This window comes from Parasteatoda tepidariorum, chromosome 1, assembly GCF_982258835.1.
Source record: "Parasteatoda tepidariorum strain Cologne lab strain chromosome 1, Ptep-v5.0, whole genome shotgun sequence".
NCBI lineage: Eukaryota > Metazoa > Arthropoda > Arachnida > Araneae > Theridiidae > Parasteatoda > Parasteatoda tepidariorum.
Genome location: NC_141755.1, coordinates 100745893 through 100768429, shown reverse-complemented (window position 1 = coordinate 100768429; position 22537 = coordinate 100745893). Strand labels below are relative to the sequence as shown.

The following is a 22537-nucleotide window of genomic DNA, read 5'->3' as shown; positions in this document are numbered from 1 at the left end:
AAATAAGCAAAATATTGTATATCTCCAAAATGTTAAAAAAAAACTTTGCTATAATATTTAAATTTAAAGCTTACAAGTTTTATTTAAAGTTAGTATTCTATATATGCACATGCATTTTAAAATTTCGATTCGAGATTTTCCTAATTTTCAATTCAAATATTAAAAAAGCTTTAAAGTTTTTTACCATTTAAATTGCATAATTTATCACAGAATAAAACATCTAGAACAACAATAAACATTATGGTTCAGAAAAGAAAAAGGAATTAAAAAAATACTATTTAATTTTAACACTAAATTAGTATTAATAAAAATCTATGATACTTTGCTTTCTAAAAACCGATTGTAAAAAGATTCAACTTTTAAACAGTTATTCGTGTTTATAGGAACAGATAGGCTTAAAATATTTAAAAATTATGTTTACAAGGTAAAGATTTCAATAACTACATACTAATAAGCATAGTTCATTTTTAAAAATCAGTAATGATAATGTTAAAAATTTATTTATTTATAATAATATTAAATAAATAATTGTGTTTAGTGAGAATTGTAAATTGAAACATTAAAATAATTTGGAAACGATCCAGAACACAGTTGTTATTAAGCAATGATTAATTGATCAATGATCATGATAACACTGATCAATGATAACAATGATCAATGAAAGATTTTGCATTGAAATAAAACTTCAAATATTTTTAAATTTCTTAACTGCTCAAAAAATTTTGTACTTAGTAAAAAAAAACAACAACCTAGAATATTAAAAATTGATCAAAAACATTAACTGCTTTACAAAATCAATCAATCTAAACAAGAAAATAAAAACCATAAAAAAATATTGTTGATTGGGCTGCATTATTATAAAAATGAAGAGAAAAATGTGACAAAAATGAAAGAACAATAATTTGGCGATCTAAAATAATAATTTTAAGTATTTGAAGTATTTGAAATAAGTAAGTATAAGCCGGATAAGTATTTGAAAATGAAAGAATCTTTAAACAAAGAAATTAATTAAACTTAAAAAAAAAAAACATCGAACAAAACGAATTGAACAACGAAAGTGAACTCAAATCATATCAATTTTTTTAGTCATCAATATCAAAACACTAACTTATTCTAATTATCTGTAAATCACAAATACTAATTTATTCTTTAATACAAGAGCTTATATGCAAGAGGACGAAAATAAGTTGGGCTCCCCCCCCCCCTTTCATTTTGCTTTTGAAATAACCACTACGGAAACACAAAACTTCTTAAAATCATTGGCTAGAACACTTTTCAAGAGAAAAAAAAACTAAAAAAATAAAAATAAATAAACCATAAAAGAATCAAAGCTGCATCGAGTTTAAATACAACATTCCACAAAAGTGATCACTTTTTTGAAATTTTCAATTTTTGGTGAAATCATCGTTGCCATAATTATCTTATGAGTCTTCGTTTAGACATTCTCAAAGAAAAAGATGTAGCATACGGTATCCTGTTGTTTGTCCCTTTTCACCAAATAATACATTACCTAACAACTAAGTAACTAAACATTATCAAAAATCAGCAGCAAATAAATAACATTAAATGAAAGTAGAACAAATCTTTAAAAAGCAAAAGCACGTATAATCTTTTTTAACGGACTCAGCACAAATTAATGGATTTTAATCTTGTAAGAAATCTTTTACAGACGATTATAGGTTTAATTTTAAGTAATAGCATCTAAGTATGGACTGTCTGAATTTGAGCCATTCCTTGAAAAAAAATGTGCTGACTGATACAAAATGGCGGCAGATGTGGTTCGCGATTGATTTAAAATCGTCTGCTTTTTGCGAACAAACATTAAATAAATGATAATTCTTTTGAATGATTTTCACCTATCAACAATCTCTCCAGTTACTTTTTATAAGTTGCAAAAATTAAATTTAAAATTTAACACAAATTATTATTTGCATTTTAAATTACGTATTATTTAAGAAACCTAAACAGACCTTGCTTACATAATCTATATTATTACAAATGTAGGCAAAATAGAAAGGCATTTTACTTAAAATATTACAAAAATACTTAGTTTATGCGATTGTTCGCTTTCTTCTACCTGCTCATAATAATTTTAAATAAAAATTAGTTATAAAATAAATTTTATCAAGGTGCAAGGTACTTAGTTGTTAGGGAACGGATTATAGTTGTGCAAAATTTGAGATTTTTAACATGAATCTTAAGAGAAAAGTAAGTGTATACATCCATTTTAAAAACAAAGAGGAAATATATCCGAATTCTTTCTTGAACGTTAGTAGTCGTAAACCCAAAATTGGGTCGGTTATTCAACTACGGTTATAAAATAAAATAAAATCATAGAAATTGACTTTTTTGACCGTGTTCTGTAGCGAATCTGCTCTGAATTAATGCTCTGTAGCGATGTCTGGCGTACAGATCGTTCGTTTGAAGGTGCAAAATTCGATCGTAACATTATAAAATTCATTCATCTAGTAAGCTCTTCGTACTTCATAATACATCAAGTCTATACTTTGTACATGACGTCACACAATACATTTATACATGTCGTTCATTTAAAGGGTTTCAATTAATAACTTTCGCGCCCTTCGAAATCTTTTACCTCTGCTACCACTTTTTCCGGACATTTTTGGTCATGGATTGCTGTAAAATTCGTAATCATTACATTTTCTACCTCTCCTGAAAGATAGCGACAATTTTTTTAAACACCCTGTGTATGACAGAGATAAACGGTAGTTAATTTTATAGAAGTTTTTGATCTCGGTAGTTACAAAAACATGAATACATGAGGGTGTATAAACTTTAATTCATTTCTAAGAAACGCTTGTCATACAAATTACAACGCTTTTTTCCTGTTTAATACCGCTCAATTTAGCTTCTAAAAAATTCTATGGAAGATCCTTTTGAATTGGAGAACTGAGTGTGGATCAGAAATCTTTCTTGGTACCCCCCCCCCTGAAAAAAAATAATTCGCCAATTTGTATGCGAGGTTCTCTTCAAACAAGACTGTCTAAACTTTCAAATTTTACGACTGTCGCTGTCCCTTGAATAAAAATAAGTTCATGAGGTTGCAGCATTTTTTTTCTCTTGCACTTTTCCAATCTTGAGAAGGTTTAGAAGAGAGAAAAAAAAATGTCTGCGTATGTAACTTAACGTGGCGACTGGCACTTTTTTTTCTCGCCAAAGATACATTTATATGCAATGAGATGCCGAAAGTTCATTTAATTTTTTGAGTATAAAAAGTATTAAAATAGTTTAACATCATCACGTTTCAGGCAGTTGAGGATAAATAAAAGCGTTTCCACCCCTATTCGAAACTTTTTTTTTGTGTGTGAATACATGCGAGAACATATATCTATGCATTTTAAAACTTTTTACTTCCAAAACGTTTCCAAAAGCAAAATTTTCATGTAAATTTTTTCTAAACTTTTATTATGCTTTGTTTTAATAATTTAACGCATCGCATATTTGTTAGTTGGAATATCGTATATGTCCTTCAACCATGTGATATATGGTTTCGTTTTTTGCTGATGCTCCGTAATAAAAACTTAGCTAAAAATTTAAGGCATAAAATTTTTGTGGGAGTTTTTCAAAGGTAACTTAACACCTAAGAAAATAAAACAAAACCAAAGTTTGAGAGCTTTAAGCACAATGTAAGCTAATTTTAAACTATGTATATTATCTTGCTGTAAAGATTAGTTTTATTAAAAAGCACACAAAACTTAGATTTAAAAAAAATAATTTAAAAAAAAAAACAACTCTAACACTCTAATCTATATAAAAAGACATACTTGTGTAATCCAAGAACTGAATTATGACCATCACCCAACCACGGTCAAGCACCTAGCCCTATTTTATGACCAGGGGTCTGTCCAGACATTTTGTGAAAGGTCCGTTTTTCGTTGAAATTGTGAAAAAATTACTCACATTCTTCCAACCAGGGTCTGCTTTTATGAATTTATGCAAATAGGATCCGTTATTGCAAAAAAAAACTTTTTCAAGGAGTTTTTAAATTGTCAATAGATACAAGATTATGCTCAGCCTGTGAAATTATAATGAGAAAAATTATATTTTTGAAAATAAACAGCAATTGCTCTTCTAAATTAGAGATATAACATACAAATATTTGGTATTTAGCCTATACTGCTGAACGCAGAATATTCATTTCGGACGAATAATGGAAGAATCGTCTGCCGAAGGCAAAACTTAATTCGTTTACATCCATCTTTCTTGTTTTCTGCCCTGGAAAGGGTTTATTCGATTAACAAAATAATAATGAAGATAAACAAATTTGTGAAGGGTCCGATTAAAAGAAAAATCATTTTGTGAAGGGTCCGTTTTTAAGTTAAAATATTTTGTGAAGGGTCCGTTTTTATGAAAAGATATTTTCTGAAGGGTCCGTTAACGGACCCAAATTTCTTCTAAACAGACCCCTGATGATTCTATCTTTTAAAGGCCATGGTGGGTATACCACGCAATTTTCGATCCTGGTCAGTCGACATTGTCAGCGCCTGAACTGGTGCCTCTCTCTTTAAATTTCTACACCACAAACAACAAGAGAGCTTTTAGGCACCACAAATTTCACGTGCATCTTGTTGCGTATACACGCAACACCTCCTAGAAGTATGAAGGCCTCAGCACGGATCAATTTAGTAGTCCGATGTGACGAAGTTAACTGCGCAGTTGATGAAAAATAAGAAAGATGTCATTACGTTCGGGGAACTAAGCTGCGCAGTGGTTGAAAATACGACATATGTCATTACGTTTGGACTACTAAAGGATATTTATGGTAACCCGTGCAGAGGCCTACTCTTTTCTAGGAGGTGTTGATACACGCCGGTTATTTTGCAGCCACCAGAATCGAATTCGTAACCCCTTGCTCTCCAAACCAAAGATAAGAAGGACGCTGAGTGCGCCACCTTCGGGCCAAGATTATAATTATCTTAAAAATTTATTTCTCTTAACTTTTTATAAGTTTAATTTAAGTTTTTTTTGTTGTTAAAACTTATTTCATTTAATTTATTTTAAATAAAAAAATAGTACCTGACTCTCGATTTTCCTCCCTGGTCTGCATCCGTTGCTCGGAATGTCGCCAAACTGGTGCCAATGTCTGCATCTTCCTTCACGATCACCTCAATGTTGGGTTTTTCGAATTCGGGTTTGTTGTCATTGATGTCCCTCAGCCTCACTCGGACTTTGGCGTAGTCCACGTGGTATGGCTCAGAGGACTCTCCCCCGTGATCGCTCACCTGGATGGTGATGTTGAAACCAAACCTCTGCTGCAAATCTTCGAAATCTAGAGGCTACAGTGAGGAAGAAAAACAAAAATTGGAAATTTTAAAGATATATTCTTTTTAAGATCATTTAACAATATATATATAACATAAAAAGCTTCAACTAATCTTTTCATGTAATTCCTTTATCTAATTCTTTTTCTTAATTTATTATTCTAAACTAAATGCTCTTTTTCACACTTTAATCGTCACATCCGGTCTTTAAATTTATTTTTGGCTTCAAGTTATGCATTAATTAACATTTTTGATTTCTCCCTTTCATGAAATCGTGAGGAAGTCTTTTTTCCTCTACCTACTTAATAAACCAATTATAATTATTAAGATTTCCCTTTTATTCCTAAAACGAAACATTTTAAGGCTTTTATTAAGGAGCACTTCCATCTTGTGTCACTTGGATAATCATGCTCTGACTAAGATGGTTAAATAAAATTAGTTTGCTCTTTTTAAGATCCTGTGCCTGTTTGTCCTGCTCGCACGACTACCACTATATTATATATATATATAGATAGATTATTTCAGAACATTTCAAACTTGTTAACGCATTTTATGGGGGATATGACCTCGAATTGATTTTCGAAGCCACTTTAAAATAAAGCAGCAAAATCCCTTTTCGCCTCTTTGCTTGCATTTCAAACTAAAAACTGAGACAAAATTAACGGATTTTATCAGTAGCAATGAAACCTAAAAACGCATGTGATAATGTATGTTTAAAATTACTTTTATAATAAATGCAGCTATAATTTTATACATAAATTTCTCTTTTTTTTTTTTTTTAGTTGAAAATGTACGTAGCATGATAGTGTAATATCGGATAATGTTTTTGCTCTATTCTTGCTTTCCATACAGATTTCTTTCATGGTTGCGAGATTTATAAAATAAATAGTAGATACTAGTTTACAAGATAAAAGGTGTATCAATTGTTATTTTAATTATGTCTAGTGTTTATAAATTTAAAACCTGTTTGTGTTGAAGTATTTCAAAAGGTAATTTTCTATTTAACGAATTTTCTATATAACGAACTTATTGAGATTTATCGACTTCGTTAAATAGAGGTCCAACTGTGTATATATATATTGGAAAGCTCTAATTAGTAAAGCTATAATGGTTCGGACTCTTGTACTATGTGAATTGTCATTTATAAACATTCCTAATTAATATGTAACTAGTACATTCAAATCCTAATCTTAGGCGCGCATTACAAAGTGACGTCGGCAATTTGCTAAGACCCGGATTTTCTAATTAGACTACGGGGTAGTGGTTCCGAAAAGCTGTTCCTCGATATTCTGTGGCTCGGCTTAAGGATTACAGGGGTTCCGAGAGTGAGAACTTTTCTTTCTTTTTTAAAAAAAACAGTAACGATTTTTGAAACCTCAAATTGAAATCCAATCAATAATTCATTATTTCTGTTGTTTTTATGAATTTACTTAGAGTAAAATGTCAGTCAAACATCAAATTTTTTAAAAATATGTATAGTTTTCCTAATAACAATGTATTAAATAAATTATATATAGGGGCCGTTCAAAAAGTGCGTACATCACGAAAGGGGGGGGGGAGGGGATTTATTATTTTGTACGGTTTTGTACGATGGGGAGGGGGGGGGAGGTATTATTCAAAGTACGTACATTATAAGCATACACAAAATTTAAATTTGACTTTTTCCTACACACGTATTATACATATGTTTGTTCTTGTATTTTTTTTTTCACACGGCGACCACTTGTTAGAATGAGTAAATCAGCTCTCAAAAACAGTTGTCTCGCAAAATAAAAAATTGCAAACACCAAACTTTCCCCGATTGGTGGTATTTCCCCGTTGGGTGTTATTGTTTAAATAATTTAAATGAATAAATTATTTTAAATAAATATTTAATTTTATTAAAAACATAATTATTTTAATTTTTATCAAAAAGGGGGGTAGACTAATAAAATGTACGTACTCTAAGGGGAGTACGACCTTATGTACGGTAATGTACGAAGGGGGGGGGAGGGGTTTAAAATTTCTCCATTTTTGTGTACGTACTTTTTGAACTGTCCCATAAGACATGCATTTATAAGGAATTGCCTTAGTAAAACCCATCTCGCTTTTCAAATCACTAAAGTAATTGAATTCGTCAATAAAAAAAAAAATATGCTCTCTTAATTACCATTTTCACGTATTAGAAGTATTTTCATCTAAACGAAAAACGTAACTCAGTTTATTTTATTTATTTTCTCACTATGCAAATACCTAAATCAAGTTCAGAACTAGACTAGGTGCCGTTTCAGGCCTGCGAATTATTCAAATGGCGGGCACACTTTAATTTTAAAATTGTTAACGATAATAAAAAAATAGTAAAAAAATAATAAGTACCTAATAAAAAAATATTCCCCTTAAGAAATATTTTCAAAACAATTAGCAGTCCTTCATCGTTTGTTTAGCATAATCACAATTGTTTTCATATTGATAATGTCAGGATTCCAGTAAAAGAACATTTTATTTAAATTATTTTATAACAACCGAATATTAGGTGAAATTCGCCTTCCTTGAGGACTTTTTGATGGAACTATCCCCCACATTTGCTTTACATGGTGAGGACAACCACCAGACCCCCCACGGTTATCTTGACAGAAAAGGGACTCTAACCCATGATTCATCTACCATTGAGAATATTTTACGTCAGCACTGTGGTCGGTGCGAGCCGGGTGCGGAATTCGTATCTACCAGCCATTGCTGGATATCTGTTATAACTAGAGCCCGGATTTTGATGACCTAAAAAATCTCAACTAATGCCCTTAAAAAGTGCAAAAAATGCCTTTAAAAATCCAAAAATTGCGCAAAAAATGCCTTAAATAAAGTAAAAATATTGAATTAAAAAAATGTTTTGCTCTTTAAAATTATTATGAGTCATTTAAAAAATATAAAGCAATGCAATATTTGTTCTACGTTCATTAAAGTTTGAAAAATTTGTTTTATATCCTAAAATAACAGAAAAAGGAAAATATATTGACACCAAAATATTCTTATTTTGTATAGAAACTTAAATGGATATAACAACTTCCTTCTCATAATATTACTAAATATCAGAATTACATTGGATTATTAAATGTTTTTTGATAATTTGAAATGTAAACGAGCGTCTCTTGTCTGAAAGTAAATTTTCATTCCTGCAGAAGCTTCTTTCAACGTCTACTGATGTTATAGGTGCGTACTTGAAAAAGACGGTCTCACTTACTGACAATTCTTCTTCAATTTGAAAAGATTTTACTTCACCTGTTAATATTCTGTAGATTTTCTTCATTGTTTGGAAGCCAGTGTAATAATGAAAATTGATAAAAAAAAAAATTGGAAAAAATTAACAAAAAACTTTAAAAAATGCATTAAAATGCAAAATACGCCCCAAAATTTAAAGAAAAATGCCCTATAAATCTAAAAAAATGCTCTAAAAGACAAAAAATGTCCAAAAATGCAAATGTCATCAAAATCCGGGCCTTAGTTATAATCCACCCATAATACATCAGACACTGATTGTATCACTAATTTATTTATAATTTTTCTTACAGGTTAAGTTTGAAATGTGATGAGGAAAAACAAATTCATGAATTTTACTATGTACTAGTGGATAAACATTCTTATAAAGCTACCGTGGGTGAGGCCAATAAAAATTCATACGCTAGCTTAGTGGAGAAAAGTTCCTATTGGATAATTTTTCTAATTTTGTTGTTCACATTTTCAATCGTTAATAAAATACTTTTATTCATTCACTCAAATTCAAATACATTTTTTTAAACTTTGTAGCGGACGACACTTGATGTTAACACAATTTTTTCAAAAATTAATACTTTAATTAAATTTAATGAATAAATGTTAGTTTTACATGGGAGAAATTTTTTTAATTATTTAATAAAAAGTAACTAAAATAAAAATTTTCTTTTTGACTTAAGTAGGAATTGATTTTGACATTTTTATTTTTATATTACTTGTTTGTACTTTGTGTTCAAATACTAAACCTTTGCTTTTAGACACAACTGCACCAAACAAATACGGATTAAGTTGTCTGTCCTTGTTTAACACACTATTTAATTCGGATGCAAATTCAGAAAATACATGGATGAATAAGTTAACTGAAAAAGATTTAAAAATTTAATATATATTTTGAGTATTGAGTTTACCTTTGCAATTTTGAGAGATCCTGTACCGTCTGAGTTGGTTACCATGGTGAATTTATCAGCGCCGAAAGCATTGTCGATAACTTTATAACTGAAACGATTCGTCTCTAAGAGATCTCCGTCGTTCACAGATACCACGAGGATGGGAGTTTCTGGAATATTATCACCTTCTGTTTCATCCACCTCCACCTGCCATTCTTTTTTAGTGAATTCTGGGGGCATGTCGTTGATATCTTTGATCTTTATAGTCGCTGTACCCGTACCTACAAAATATACAATGGTTTTTGGTACATTATTTTTTACCACCATTAAATTCATCAGCAATTATTACAACCTAAGTTAAAAAAATGAAACTCTGCTGAGGAAATTTAATGAAAGAGATTACACAGATGTCCAAGCTCAAGTCAGCTTAAAATATCTAACTTAAAATCATACACCAATTGATTAATTGATAGACAGGGATAATTGTGAGCCCAACTCAAAAATATTAAAAAAAAATTTTTGAGTAAAATCATTAATGACGCTTTTCAAAAAATTAATGTCTTTATAAACTTAAATCATTGATATTTTCAAAACATGAAATTCTAAATAAATTATGCGCAGCATAATTTGAATAAATAATTATGTCTAAGTTTACTTTTACCTCTAATCAAATTTATTATTCTACCAGAAAAAATATTTACAAACGAAAGAGATACCAAGTATAAATTCTAGTTCTAATATTTTTGAATAAAATATACAATAATTTTTACACATAAATGTGATCGATGATTTCTTGAAACTTCTCAACCTTGGATTTCCGGATCGCGGTTAGCGAAATGTCCAGAAATCCGGATTTTTTTCCGGAGCATAATCATTTCTGGATAGAGCAACAAGAGTGACAGAGGAAACTGTAATGTTCACATTAGAAATGCGAAGAACTAATGGATTGGTAAAGGTCATCTGATCTAGTTCATCTCAATAGGTTAGACATCTCTATTATCTGCCATTTTTAAAAAAAAATGTTCTGTGTATTTGTATCATGTGTTTCAATTGGTAACCAATTAAGTAATTGGTTGCCAATAGCAACTGGAGTGAATGAGGAAAATACATTGTTGCCATTAGCAACCAGAAAATGCAAACATTCGAATTGGTAAAAGTAATTTGATCTAGTTCAGCCCAAATAGGTTGGACATCTTTATAATTTCCATACTTAATAAAATGTTCTATAGAATGGTTGAAGTACCTTTGAGACCCCCGCCATCCATGGCAACCACTTTGATTGTGTATTCGGGGTTCGTCTCCCTGTCGAGACAGCAAACGGCAGTTGAGATGACACCTGTCTCTTCGTCTATCGTAAAGATGAGTTCTCCGTTTTCGTTGACTTGATTCTGCTCTATAGAGTACTTCAAACGAGCATTCATACCCTCATTAGGATCGTCGTAGTCCGTCGCAGTCATAGTCATCACAGTCATACCTAAAAAAAAATGTTTATTGAATGACTTTTAAAAAGAAAAGAATGAATAAATAAAGAATTATTAGTACAGTTAATTTCTTATTAATGAGTCAATTATTAATGTTAATCTTAACGGACAGTTCTTACAAATGAATATAGATCTGAGGAATTGTTCTGAAATATTTGAAGGTTCTAGTATGTTGGTGATCAGGGAATGGAGCACCTGCTCACCAACACACTTTCTAGAGGGTGAAGCCCCCTAGAACTGAATAAAAACTTCTGTTATTATTTTCCATTTTAAATATATTTTTTTTTCCAATGGCAGGCATTGAATTTGAATCTTTGCCTATACTATGCCAGAATTGTTGCTCATTTCGCGTTACCCAGTGGGCACCTGTGAACCAAAGTCACGGAGGCGAGCAAGATTGCCCACGCCACACTGCCACAAACCCGTTTATAGGGTGGGCCACATTCACACACACAACAGAGGACAGCACAAAGAGATAGAAACATCCATGCCCAGAGCGGGATTCGAACCCGCAGCCTATGGCTTCGCAGTCAGGCACGCTAACCACTCGGCCACCTGGCCGGCCCATTTTAAATATAAGTGCATGCTGAATATCGGTATTTTCCAGAGTGAGTGCAAAATACTGACATTTAATAAAACAATTTTATTTAACATTCATCATTACTGCTTGTCATAATGGCATTTGATGACATTTAACAAATATTTCGGACGTTCGCTATAAATCAAGTGTTTACATTTACTTGTTTTCAACCGTAACAGATACAAAAGTACGTTAACTTTAGAAAAGCAATTTAACTTAGCAACATTGTAAGACAATTTTGAAACTTTGCGTCAATGCTTAAACCACAGACAAGTTATCCAATTAGATAAAAAGAATCAGAAAAAATAGAAAAGCATTTCAAATGATAAAAAATAAAAAACAAATCTAGGTGATGATTTGAAAGAATGAACACATGTTGGAATTAAAAAAAATAAAGTATCCTTCGATTGTGATTTAAAACCCATAGTTTTGTCATCTAATTTATAAGATTAGAAAAAGGAAATAAAACACATTGATGCAACTTTTTTTTAAAAAAAAAAAATAGAGATGATTTGCATATTAGGAAATAATCCCTTCATTATCTTGGACAAAAAAATTTGAGGAGAGAAGGATTAGCGGATTACTTTTAAAAAAATATTGAGAAAAAAATTGAAATTTTTTTATTCCTTTCATTAAGATAGAATTTATTGCTTTTTAAGAGCGTTTTGAATTCTACACAATTGAAATACTTTCCCTTTCATGACAACTTCTTTTCAAATGAGTCAGACTATAGTTTTCCTGAACTTAGTTCTTTTTTCTCACATTAAGATGGATCACTCAGAATTAATATGTGTACCGAAAGCTAATTAAAATATATCGACTTTTGCAAGTCGTCAGGTTGTTTGAAAAAACTTCTAATATTTTCTATTTCATTTGAACTTTTTAAAGCTTATTACAAGTCAAACCTTCAAGCTAATTATAGAATATGTAAAGAATTACCCAGCCTTAATTTACTTACGCTTATTGCAATGATCAGGCCAGAGGCTAGTTTTGATTTTAACTTGTTCTTTTTGTTTGATTTCATTTTAATAAGCTTTATCTTCACTCAAATCATTGCAATAAGCTAATTACTGTGAACTTATTGCAAACAGTTAAAATAAATCAGCATAATTAAACAACGGATTCTCTATCTAGCCTAAATGTTAGTGAGCTCATTGCAGTAGACCCAAAAACTAACAGGTTGATTCCAATTGGCCTGGCACATTGCCAAATGACGGTGGTTGCTTGCAAACATTTAGCCTACGGCGTTTACATTCCATTTTCATCAGTCCTACGATCATGCATCATAATAATTAAATTTTCGGTCTATCCTTATGAACAGAAGTTTAAAACATGTATACATGAATAAACACGTTCTCAAAAGCAGCGTATCGGCAAAAACATAATAAGTTTTTATTTTTTAACTATAATTGAATGGAATGTAAAGTTTAATCGCATGTATATTATATATATATATATATATATATATATATATATATATATATATATATATATATATATATATATATATATATATATATATATATATATATATATATATATATATATATATATATATATATATATGTAAAATGATATTTATGGAGAATCATTATCACATAGATACCTTGGCATTTTAATAATCTCTTTCATAGCACCAACAGTTGAGGATTTTGTTAACGCGTGTTGAAAACCATTCAAGGTTTTGCTTTTGAACATATGAGCAGACAGACTATCTGATGACGACGTATCGCGTTGCACAAACCTAACGTAAAATAATTTTTTTTATTATTATTTTATATGATGACATTTCCATCAAGTTGATTTACACAAATGGGATTCCGTCAAAAGAGAAAGTGCTTCTAGCATTCAAGTGGGTGAGAATCAAACCAGGCAGCGTTGAGATCCAATTCTGTAATGGTTATAACGGAAACGAAGACGTCAGGCACTGCTAAAATACAGTTGAGACCACTCCAATGGACACTTGAAAGAGAAGTCCCAAAAATCTTCTTTTAATTATTTTTGGCATCAGATTCCTTTAGTCATGTTTCAAAAGAATAATATGTGTTTCACGTGCAATGTCAGTTCAGCAGCAATTTTATGTTTCAGCCAATTGTATTTTTATTTTCATTTTTGAATTATATTTTGAAGAAGCATTTTAGCAATTATTATCCTGCCCCCGTTTCAACAGTTCTTATAATCCTGCTCGGCTTGTAAAATGATGCAGTCGGACCGAGCAGGGAAACAGACACAGGATTTTAATGAAATCAGATGTATTTTATTTAGATCATGTTCTTATGGAAGACCAGCGAAAAGTGATGTTAACTCCATTCAGGATCAGTCTTTCTGGTAGGGAAAATCTTGCAAATAATCCGAAAATGTCTCTATTTAGAGAATAAAGGGAAATCTTAGAAATTACTATTGGTTAATGAACTTGATCGAGTGATTCCCACGGCTTAAAAGGGAAAAAAGATCTTTATTTAAATTTATGCATAGTTGGGCCAAAAATAGATTTAGAAACAGGATGTAGCTTTTAAAAGTGTGAGAAAGTATTTCGATTTGAATAATTAATTAGTAATAAAGTAGGAGTTGTTTTATAGCAAAGAAACTAACATAAAAAGATTAATAAAAGCTTTTTATGTTACATATATATATATATATATATATATATATATATATATATATATATATATATATATATATATATATATATATATATATATATATATATATATATATATATATATATATATATATATATATATATATATATATATATATATATATACAGTGGAACCTGTAAAAGTGGCCACCTGGGTAAAGTGAACGCCTGAGTAAGGTGACCATTTTCTACAAGTTTTATTTCAAGAGTCCATTTTAAAGAGTCTTCGTAAAGTGACCACCTCTATATAGTGACCATTTGACTTTGTCCCGAGGGTGGTCAATTTAGACAGGTTCCACTGTATATATATATATATATATATATATATATATATATATATATATATATATATATATATATATATATATATATACATACATACAGTTGTAGTCTCATAATCATATTCGCAATAAAATTCGTTATTCCTTAATAACACTATAATAATCACAATTATTAGAAGACACAGCAAATTCTGTAATAATAACTAACATTTAATAACAGTAATTCTTAAAAGCGTTTTGCGTCGAGAACAAGTTTTGTTAGTCTTCGAAAATTTTAATGAACTAAATGACGTGGCTTGCTATGGATTCGGTAAGTTTCAATGAATTATGACTATGAATTACCTTCGCTATAAATGCAGTAAATTTCAATGAACTACGATTGAAGCAATGAAGTGCTTTGCTTATTAGATTCGATAAATTGTAATGAACTATGACTGAAGCAATGAAGTTCTTTTCCATAGTTTTATTAGCCTCAATGAACTAAGACTGAAGCAATGAAACAGCTTATTGTATATACATTCGGTAAAATCTAATGAACTAAGATGGACGCAAATGAAATGTGTCCCTATAGATTCAGTTAATTTAAATGAGTTTAGCTCTTATAGGTAAGTCACCATATAATATTTCCGTAATAGCTATATTGTCTTTTATTTCAGATATGATTAGTAGCTCTAGCAACTGATCAAAGAGAAGTCGAATTTAACCATCAAAATTTAAATGATTCGTGCCCTAAATCTTCAATGGTAAGCCGATATTTAAATTAACTGATTTACATAGATTCATTGAACTTCAAAGAAATATAATGAAGCAATGCAGTGCTTTGCTGTATGTCAGGTAAATTTTAATAAACCAGGATTGAAGCAATCAAGGGTATTGCTGTAGTTTTGTTAACTTCAATGAACTTTGAATGAAACAGTGAAGTATTTTACTATAGATTGCGGTAAATTTCAATGAATTAGAATTGGAGCAATGAAGTGCGTCTTTATAGTTTCGATACATTTTAATGAACTATGATTGTTGCATTGAATAGCGCCGCTGTAGATTTGGTAAATTTAATTGTGAAAAGCTTGAAGTAATAAACTCGTTTAATAAGGATTCGGTAAATTCCAATGAATTAGAATTGGAGAAATGAAGTGCGTCTTTATAGTTTAGATACATTTTAATGAACTATGATTGTTGTATTGAATAGCGCCGCTGTAGATTTGGTAAATTTAATTGTGAAAAGCTTGAAGTAATAAACTCGTTTAATAAGGTTTCGATGAACTCCAATGAATTAGAATTGAAGCAATGAAGTGCGTCTTTATAGTTTAGATACATTTTAATGAACTATGATTGTTGCATTGAATAACGCCGCTATAGATTTGGTAAATTTAATTGAGGAAAGCTTGAAGTCATGAAATGGTTTAATAAGATTCTGTAAATTTGAACTATCTAAGATTGAAGCAATAAAGTGTAACTCTATGATTAAAAGCTTGTGAACTCAAAACTTTTAAAATAAAAGATTTCTGTCCCATTTAGTCTGTTTACCTCTGAAAAGTTCATTCGTGCAAAAAGAAGTGATTTCCGTGATACATTGACACATGACGTTTACAAAATATTTGATTCAATCGGTTGCTCAACTCTTATTTCTGCTTTATTTCCAAAAAAAGGTATAATATTTTATTTTTTGGATAAAAACGTTTAGCCATTATTCATTCTTTAAGAACAACATTATATGTTTTTCTTCATTTTTATAGATCACTGCTCTATTTATGTATTTATTCATCAAAACTTGGCTGGAGTCTGTGGCAGGTATCATTTTCTCTCTTCGCAAAGAGAGTTAAGTTTTGAAATATGTACTCACTCACACAAAATGACCCCAAACTTCAAAAACAACTAATGAAGGAATAAAATAAAGTACAGATGGCGCTGTTTGGAAAGAATCATCATTTATATGAACAAATAAAGAGGTATAAGAAGGCACATAAAAAGGCCGAATGGGCCAGGAGGCACTTTAGTGAAAATATTTAGTAAATCTCTTTTGGAACAATAATAATAAGAGATCCTAAAGAATTTCAATGTGAAAAAGTATGGAATAAAGATCGTGTAATGAACTATTATAGATCACAAAAAAATAATAGCATATCATTAAGATAATGAAACTATAATATAACAGCATGTTTCGTTGTACAGTAAAATATTTTTTTTGTTTTAGAAGTCACTGTTCCAGTTTTAAGAAATAGCTCATTTTTTATTGAAGAACTTTATTTTGAAATTGCCACGTAATGTTTTTTTTTCTCGAATGTTTTCAGAGTTTTAATTGGGCTTCGAGGAAAAAAAAATATGCCCGGGTATAAATAAAGTTCTTTATGATCGATAAAAAAAAACTATGAAAAAAAAACTTGTTATCTCCACTTTAAAATTACCGGATATATTGATTTTACTTAAAGTTTTTGTCTAATATTAGGGGATTATATACTAGTACTTGTACTTTAAACTCTAGGGCAATACTGCGACGAGGCAGAAATGAATCATCGTGAGCACCGATTCAATAACAGAATTTTTAATAGCAATGGTTAATTACAATAAATTGTAATTAGCATGCCTTGCAAGAAACAAAAACGATTAAATGCGGGTTTTTAATGGCACAAAGAGGGATTGCTTATGGAGCTTGATTTATTGAATTTGGAGTTTATTGGCACAACAAGAAATCGCTCATCAAGATTGACTAATTGAATGCGGATTTAAATGGCTGAATGTAGATTTTCACATCAAGAGTAACTTATTGAATGTTGGTGTAGGTGGCTTAATGTGGGATTGCTCATTAAGAATGACTGATTGAAAGTAGACGTTGATGGCACAATGAGAAATCACTTAAAAGTGACTTATTATATGTGTGTTTTAACGGCAAAATTAAGGATTACATATCAAGATTGATTTATTGAATGTGGGTTTTGGTGACATAATGAGATATTGCTCATCAAGATTGCCTGATTGAATGCGGGTTTTAATGACAAAATTATGGATTACATATCAAGATTGAGCCGGCCAGGTGGCCGAGCGGTTAGCGTGCCGGACTGCGAAGCCATAGGCTGCGGGTTCGAATCCCGCTCTGGGCATGGATGTTTCTCTCTCTCTTTGTGCTGTCCTCTGTTGTGCGTATGATGTGTGAATGTGGCCCACCCTATAAACGGGTTTGTGGCAGTGTGGCGTGGGTAATTGCTCGCCTCCGTGACTTTGGTTCACAGGTGCCCACTGGGTAACGCGAAATGAGCAAGAATTCTGGCATAGTATAGGCAAAAGATTCAAATTCAGTGCCTGCCATTGGAAAAAAAATATCAAGATTGATTTATTGAATGTGGGTTTTAGTAGCACAATGAGATATTGCTCATCAAGATTGACTGATTTAATGACAAAATTATGGATTACATATCAAGATTGATTTATTTTGGTGACATAATGAGATAGTGCTCATCAAGATTGCCTGATTGAATGTGGGTTTTAATGACAAAATTATGGATTACATATCAAGATTGATTTATTGAATGTGGGTTTTAGTAGCACAATGAGATATTGCTCATCAAGATTGACTGATTTAATGACAAAATTATGGATTACATATCAAGATTGATTTATTGAATGTGGGTTTCAGCGGCATAATGAGATATTGCTCATCAAGATTGCCTGATTGAATGTGGGTTTTAATGACAAAATTATGGATTACATATCAAGATTGATTTATTGAATGTGGGTTTCAGCGGCATAATGAGATATTGCTCATCAAGATTGACTGATTGAATGTGGGTTTTAATGACTAAAATTATGGATTTCATATCGAGATTGATTTATTGAATGTGGGGTTTTAATAGTATTGTGAGATATTGTTCATCAAGATTGACTTATTGAATGAGGGTTTTAGTGGCACAATAAGGGACTCCTCAACAATATTGGCTTGTTAAATGCGTATGAAGGATTTCATATCAAGATTGATTTATTGCATGTGAGTTTTAATGATACAATAAAGGACTGTCCTTTGAAATTTGCTACTTGCCTGCAAGGCTTATTGACACAATGAAGGTCTGCATAACGGGAGGAAATATAGTTTAGTGTGCATATTGGCGTTTTCTTCATTTATTTGAATTACGCATATGAATTAGGGCATGAGAATTATGCATCCATTTTGAATGAAAAGAAGCTCTTTCAGAATAATTTGAAATTAAAATAAGAGCAGTTTGAACAAAGGTTACATTGAATGATATTATAGTCGAATTATGAATCTGAAATTTCTCATTCATCTATTGAATATGGTCTTACAATACACTACCATTCAAATATATTTTCAATATTGAAATTTTGCAAACGTTATCAATTTACAACCTAACACTGATGAAAATACTGACGACGTAACGAATTGTCGAAGTAATTATTTTTTTTTTCCTTTTTTGAGATTAAAGATAATTTATGCATTCATTTGAGCAACGGGGTGAAGAAGGTTTCATTTTCAATAATAAATTCAATCATTCGCAAAATATTTAGCATTACATATGAATAGAGATTACTACAGTAATACTAATTTTCTTACAATGTAGCTCATAGGCAGTTGCATTGGAAAATTTTACATTATAATTTCAACATCAATCTGAAATTAAAACAGTTATAACTATGATTTAAGATCTAAATTAGCCGAAATATTAGTTGATATTTAATGCCAATTAATAAATTTATTTCACATAAGTAACGTTTTTTTTCATGAACTAACGCAATTCAGAACTTTATTAGTTGGTAAATTGGAAATTTTTCATATTTGGTTAAGTTAATTTCACTTCATTTTACTAATATTTAAGCAAATAGTTTATATGTATATAGATTCTATCTATAATGCTCAATTATGCAGCTTTTAAACTTTGATTTAAAAAGAAAAACACTAATATGTTGTAAAAATGCTTTTAATCGGCAGATAATCAGCTTTTTCAGGGAATGGAAAAGTAAGCACGAAAACATCGCATGTTAAGCCCGACTGTCCCAAGAATCTGTCTTCAGCACATTGCAAGTAGTCCCGCAGTGGACTGATCGTAAAGACGTGGTTCCCAGTAGAACATCGAAGTCAAGCATCACTGGCTGCGGTCAGTAAGCGGGTGGTTGACCACTGTTACCAGTCTGCGTGGGAACCGTGGGTGTGCGGTATCAATTCTCGTTAAACTGCTCTACAGTTAAGTGCTTGACTTCGCTTGCAGGTCATCGAACTTCCAAAGCAGGGGAGCCTCCCCTCTGCAGAATATCAAAATTGCGATGGCATGTCTTCGGATCATCCTCAGGGTTAGTGTTGTTAATTTACGTCGCACTAAAGCTGCACAATGGGCTATTGGTGACGGTCTGGGAAACATCCCGGAGGATGATCCGAAGACATGCCATCACAATTTTGATCCTCTGCGGAGGGGATGGCACCCCCGCTTCGGTAGCCCGACGACCTGCGCGTGAAGTCGTGCACTTTACGGTAGCACAGTTTAACGAGGACCAATACCGCACACCCTCGGTCTCTACGCAGACTGATCCAAGTGGTCACCCACCCGCACACTGACCGTAGCCAGTGATGCTTGACTTCGGTGATCTGTTGGGAACCGTGTCTTAACGATCAGTCCACTGCGGGACGATCATCCTCAGGGATGCCAATAGCTCATTATGCAGCTCTAGTGCTACGTTAATAAAGTACCTACCTAGTAGCTATGTAATTAAAAAAATCGTCGTCGTTTTTCCTAATCAATAATCATTCATTGATTAAAAATACTTTTAGCGAATCAATAATTGTGGCTGATTGTGTTTCGTTAATTATGCAAAAGCAAATATGTGATTCTTTTCTTAATTAAGGAAATTATGCAAAAGTATTTTTTTTTCTCTCGCCTTGTGGAAGAATGCGAGTATTTTTATTTTCTTCTTTCCTCGGAAAGAACAAAAAAAAAAAATATTAACATCGTAAAAAATGTCGTTTTCAAGAAATGCAAAATACTTTAGCGCAGTAATTTTAATCTCTTCTTTCGCATTCATGAGTTTTTTTTCCTCATGCACATTATAACATTTTAATGATGAGTTTTGTTTTGAAAAGATGCTTTTTTGTTTCGAAAGTAGTCATAAAAGTTTAATCGTCTAATGACAAGAGGAAAATTACATTTATAAAAGAAACAAAAAATATTTCGCTTGACTAATTCAAAAAGAAATGTTATAGAAGAATATGCATCGCTTTAAAAAAAAACTAACGATGAAAGGTAATTTTACCATATGTTGTGAAGAAAATTAATAAAACTTTTTTTTTGAAGTTTGGAATAACATTTTAAGATAACTAAATTATTAACAAAGAATTACTTCTTCCATTTTTATGCTGAAGTATTGCTCTTATTTTAAAACGATTAAAGCTGTTGAAAAACTTAAAGCATTCTTCGTAACTTTAACTGGAGGCTGATTTCAAACTGAAATTGTGTCATTTGGTTGTTCATTATTCTAAAGATAATCAGTCAGGAAATTAATAAAAAAAACACGATCATTTATGAATTTATACCATATATCCTTGATAGACAAAATATTAAGCGATTTCTTTTAAGAATAATTTTTTACACAAAAAAAAAAAAAATCAAATTTTTACAGATAAAAAGCGGAAGAAAACCTGAAAAGTCGAGGCACTTTTGACTAAATTACTGCTAACATTATCAGAAACCACATGAAACTAGTTATATGCATCCGCCATGATATTGATGGAATAAAGAATATTTGTGAATGTTGAAAAAAATTGATTTGAAAAATTATGATTTTACTCTAAATTTATCAGTGTTCGAATTCGCGTACAGGTCGTCGGGCCATCACAGCAGGGATGGCATCCCCTCTGCAGAGGATCAAAATTGCGATGGCATGTCTTCGGATCATCCTCAGGGATGTTTCCCAGACCGTCGCCAATAGCCCATTATGCAGCTCTAGTGCGACGTTAATTAAGTACCTACCTACCTTTAACAGATATTGGAGGAAAAACACTGTTACAGAAAATATCAGTTAACCTTAATCGAGGATTTCTGAGCCACGATGGCTCAGGGAATAGAGAGCTCGCCTTCCAATGAGGAGAAACGGGTTCGAATACCAGCGATGGCTATTCGATACGAATTCCGCATCCGGTACGCATCGACCACAGTGTTGACGCGAAATATCCTCAGTGGTAGGCGGATCATGCGCTAGAGTCATCTTGCCGTTAGGTTAACCGTGGGAGGTTCTCGTGGTCTATTCCTCTCCATGTAACGCAAATTCATGTTAGTTCCATCAAAAAGTTCTTCACGAAGCAAATATCTACCAATACCTGATCCAGGAGTTGCCTTGTCTTCTGGATTGGGTTCAAAATGACAAGACTACGGAGTTGAACATAGGTAGTCGAAAACCCAAAGTTGCGACGGCTGTTTAACGACGGTTATAAAATAAAATAGAGGATCTCGATTTGGCATGCGTAATCCTTTATTTTTAAATTCGTTTTTTTCTTCTTAATTGAAATAAAAATGCATAATCTGCAAATTGCCAGTGCAAAATTTCTATTTTTTTTTCGCCAAAGAATTTTTTATCAATTTTCATATAATTATGAAAGGCAAATCGGATTACCTGCTGTTCCATTTTCTGTCACATTTCCCGTGTAGATGGCATAAGGAAAGAAAGGAGAATTGTCATTGATGTCTTTCAGATTGACCAGGACATCGGCATAACCCACGAGACCGTTGCCTCCCTCGTCCTCGGCGAACACAGTGAATCGCCACTGGGATCGACCGTGGGGCAAATCTCGATCCAGAGGTTTCAGGACATAGATCTCTCCAGTTGTTGTGTTGATGGCAAACTTGCTGTTGGCCGGATCCTGATCGTCCACGCCTTGTCCTGTCAGGAAGTAAACAATGTCCGGTTTACGGTCCCGGTCACCATCAGTCGCTGTCACCTGCGATTACAAATGGTTTGATAAGTTAGAAATTAAAACAAAATACACAAAGTTTGTAAAAAAAAAAAAAAGAATGAAAAGCAAAAGGGAGGAAGGAAAAAAAATGGCAGAAAGCTGGTTTTGTTTTTTGATAGATTTCTTTAACGCTCAAGGCACTGCACTTTTTCAGAATAAGTAGAAATGGAATGGATCAAGCTAAGAAAGTTCTC

At 31.7% G+C, this 22537-nt stretch overlaps 1 protein-coding gene across 3 annotated transcripts in view; it reads right to left on the bottom strand.

Moving 5' to 3' along the window:
* CadN (neural cadherin) overlaps positions 1-22537 on the bottom strand; it is a 532539-nt gene that overhangs the window by 45699 nt on the left and 464303 nt on the right. For all 3 annotated transcript variants that reach the window (XM_087149551.1, XM_087149545.1, XM_087149554.1), the window contains 4 exons: positions 22004-22328; positions 10659-10889; positions 9437-9696; positions 5038-5297 (listed from right to left, as the gene is read on the bottom strand). In XM_087149551.1, coding sequence (XP_087005677.1) covers positions 5038-5297; positions 9437-9696; positions 10659-10889; positions 22004-22328 — 1076 coding nt within the window. The remainder of the gene's footprint in view (positions 1-5037; positions 5298-9436; positions 9697-10658; positions 10890-22003; positions 22329-22537) is intronic.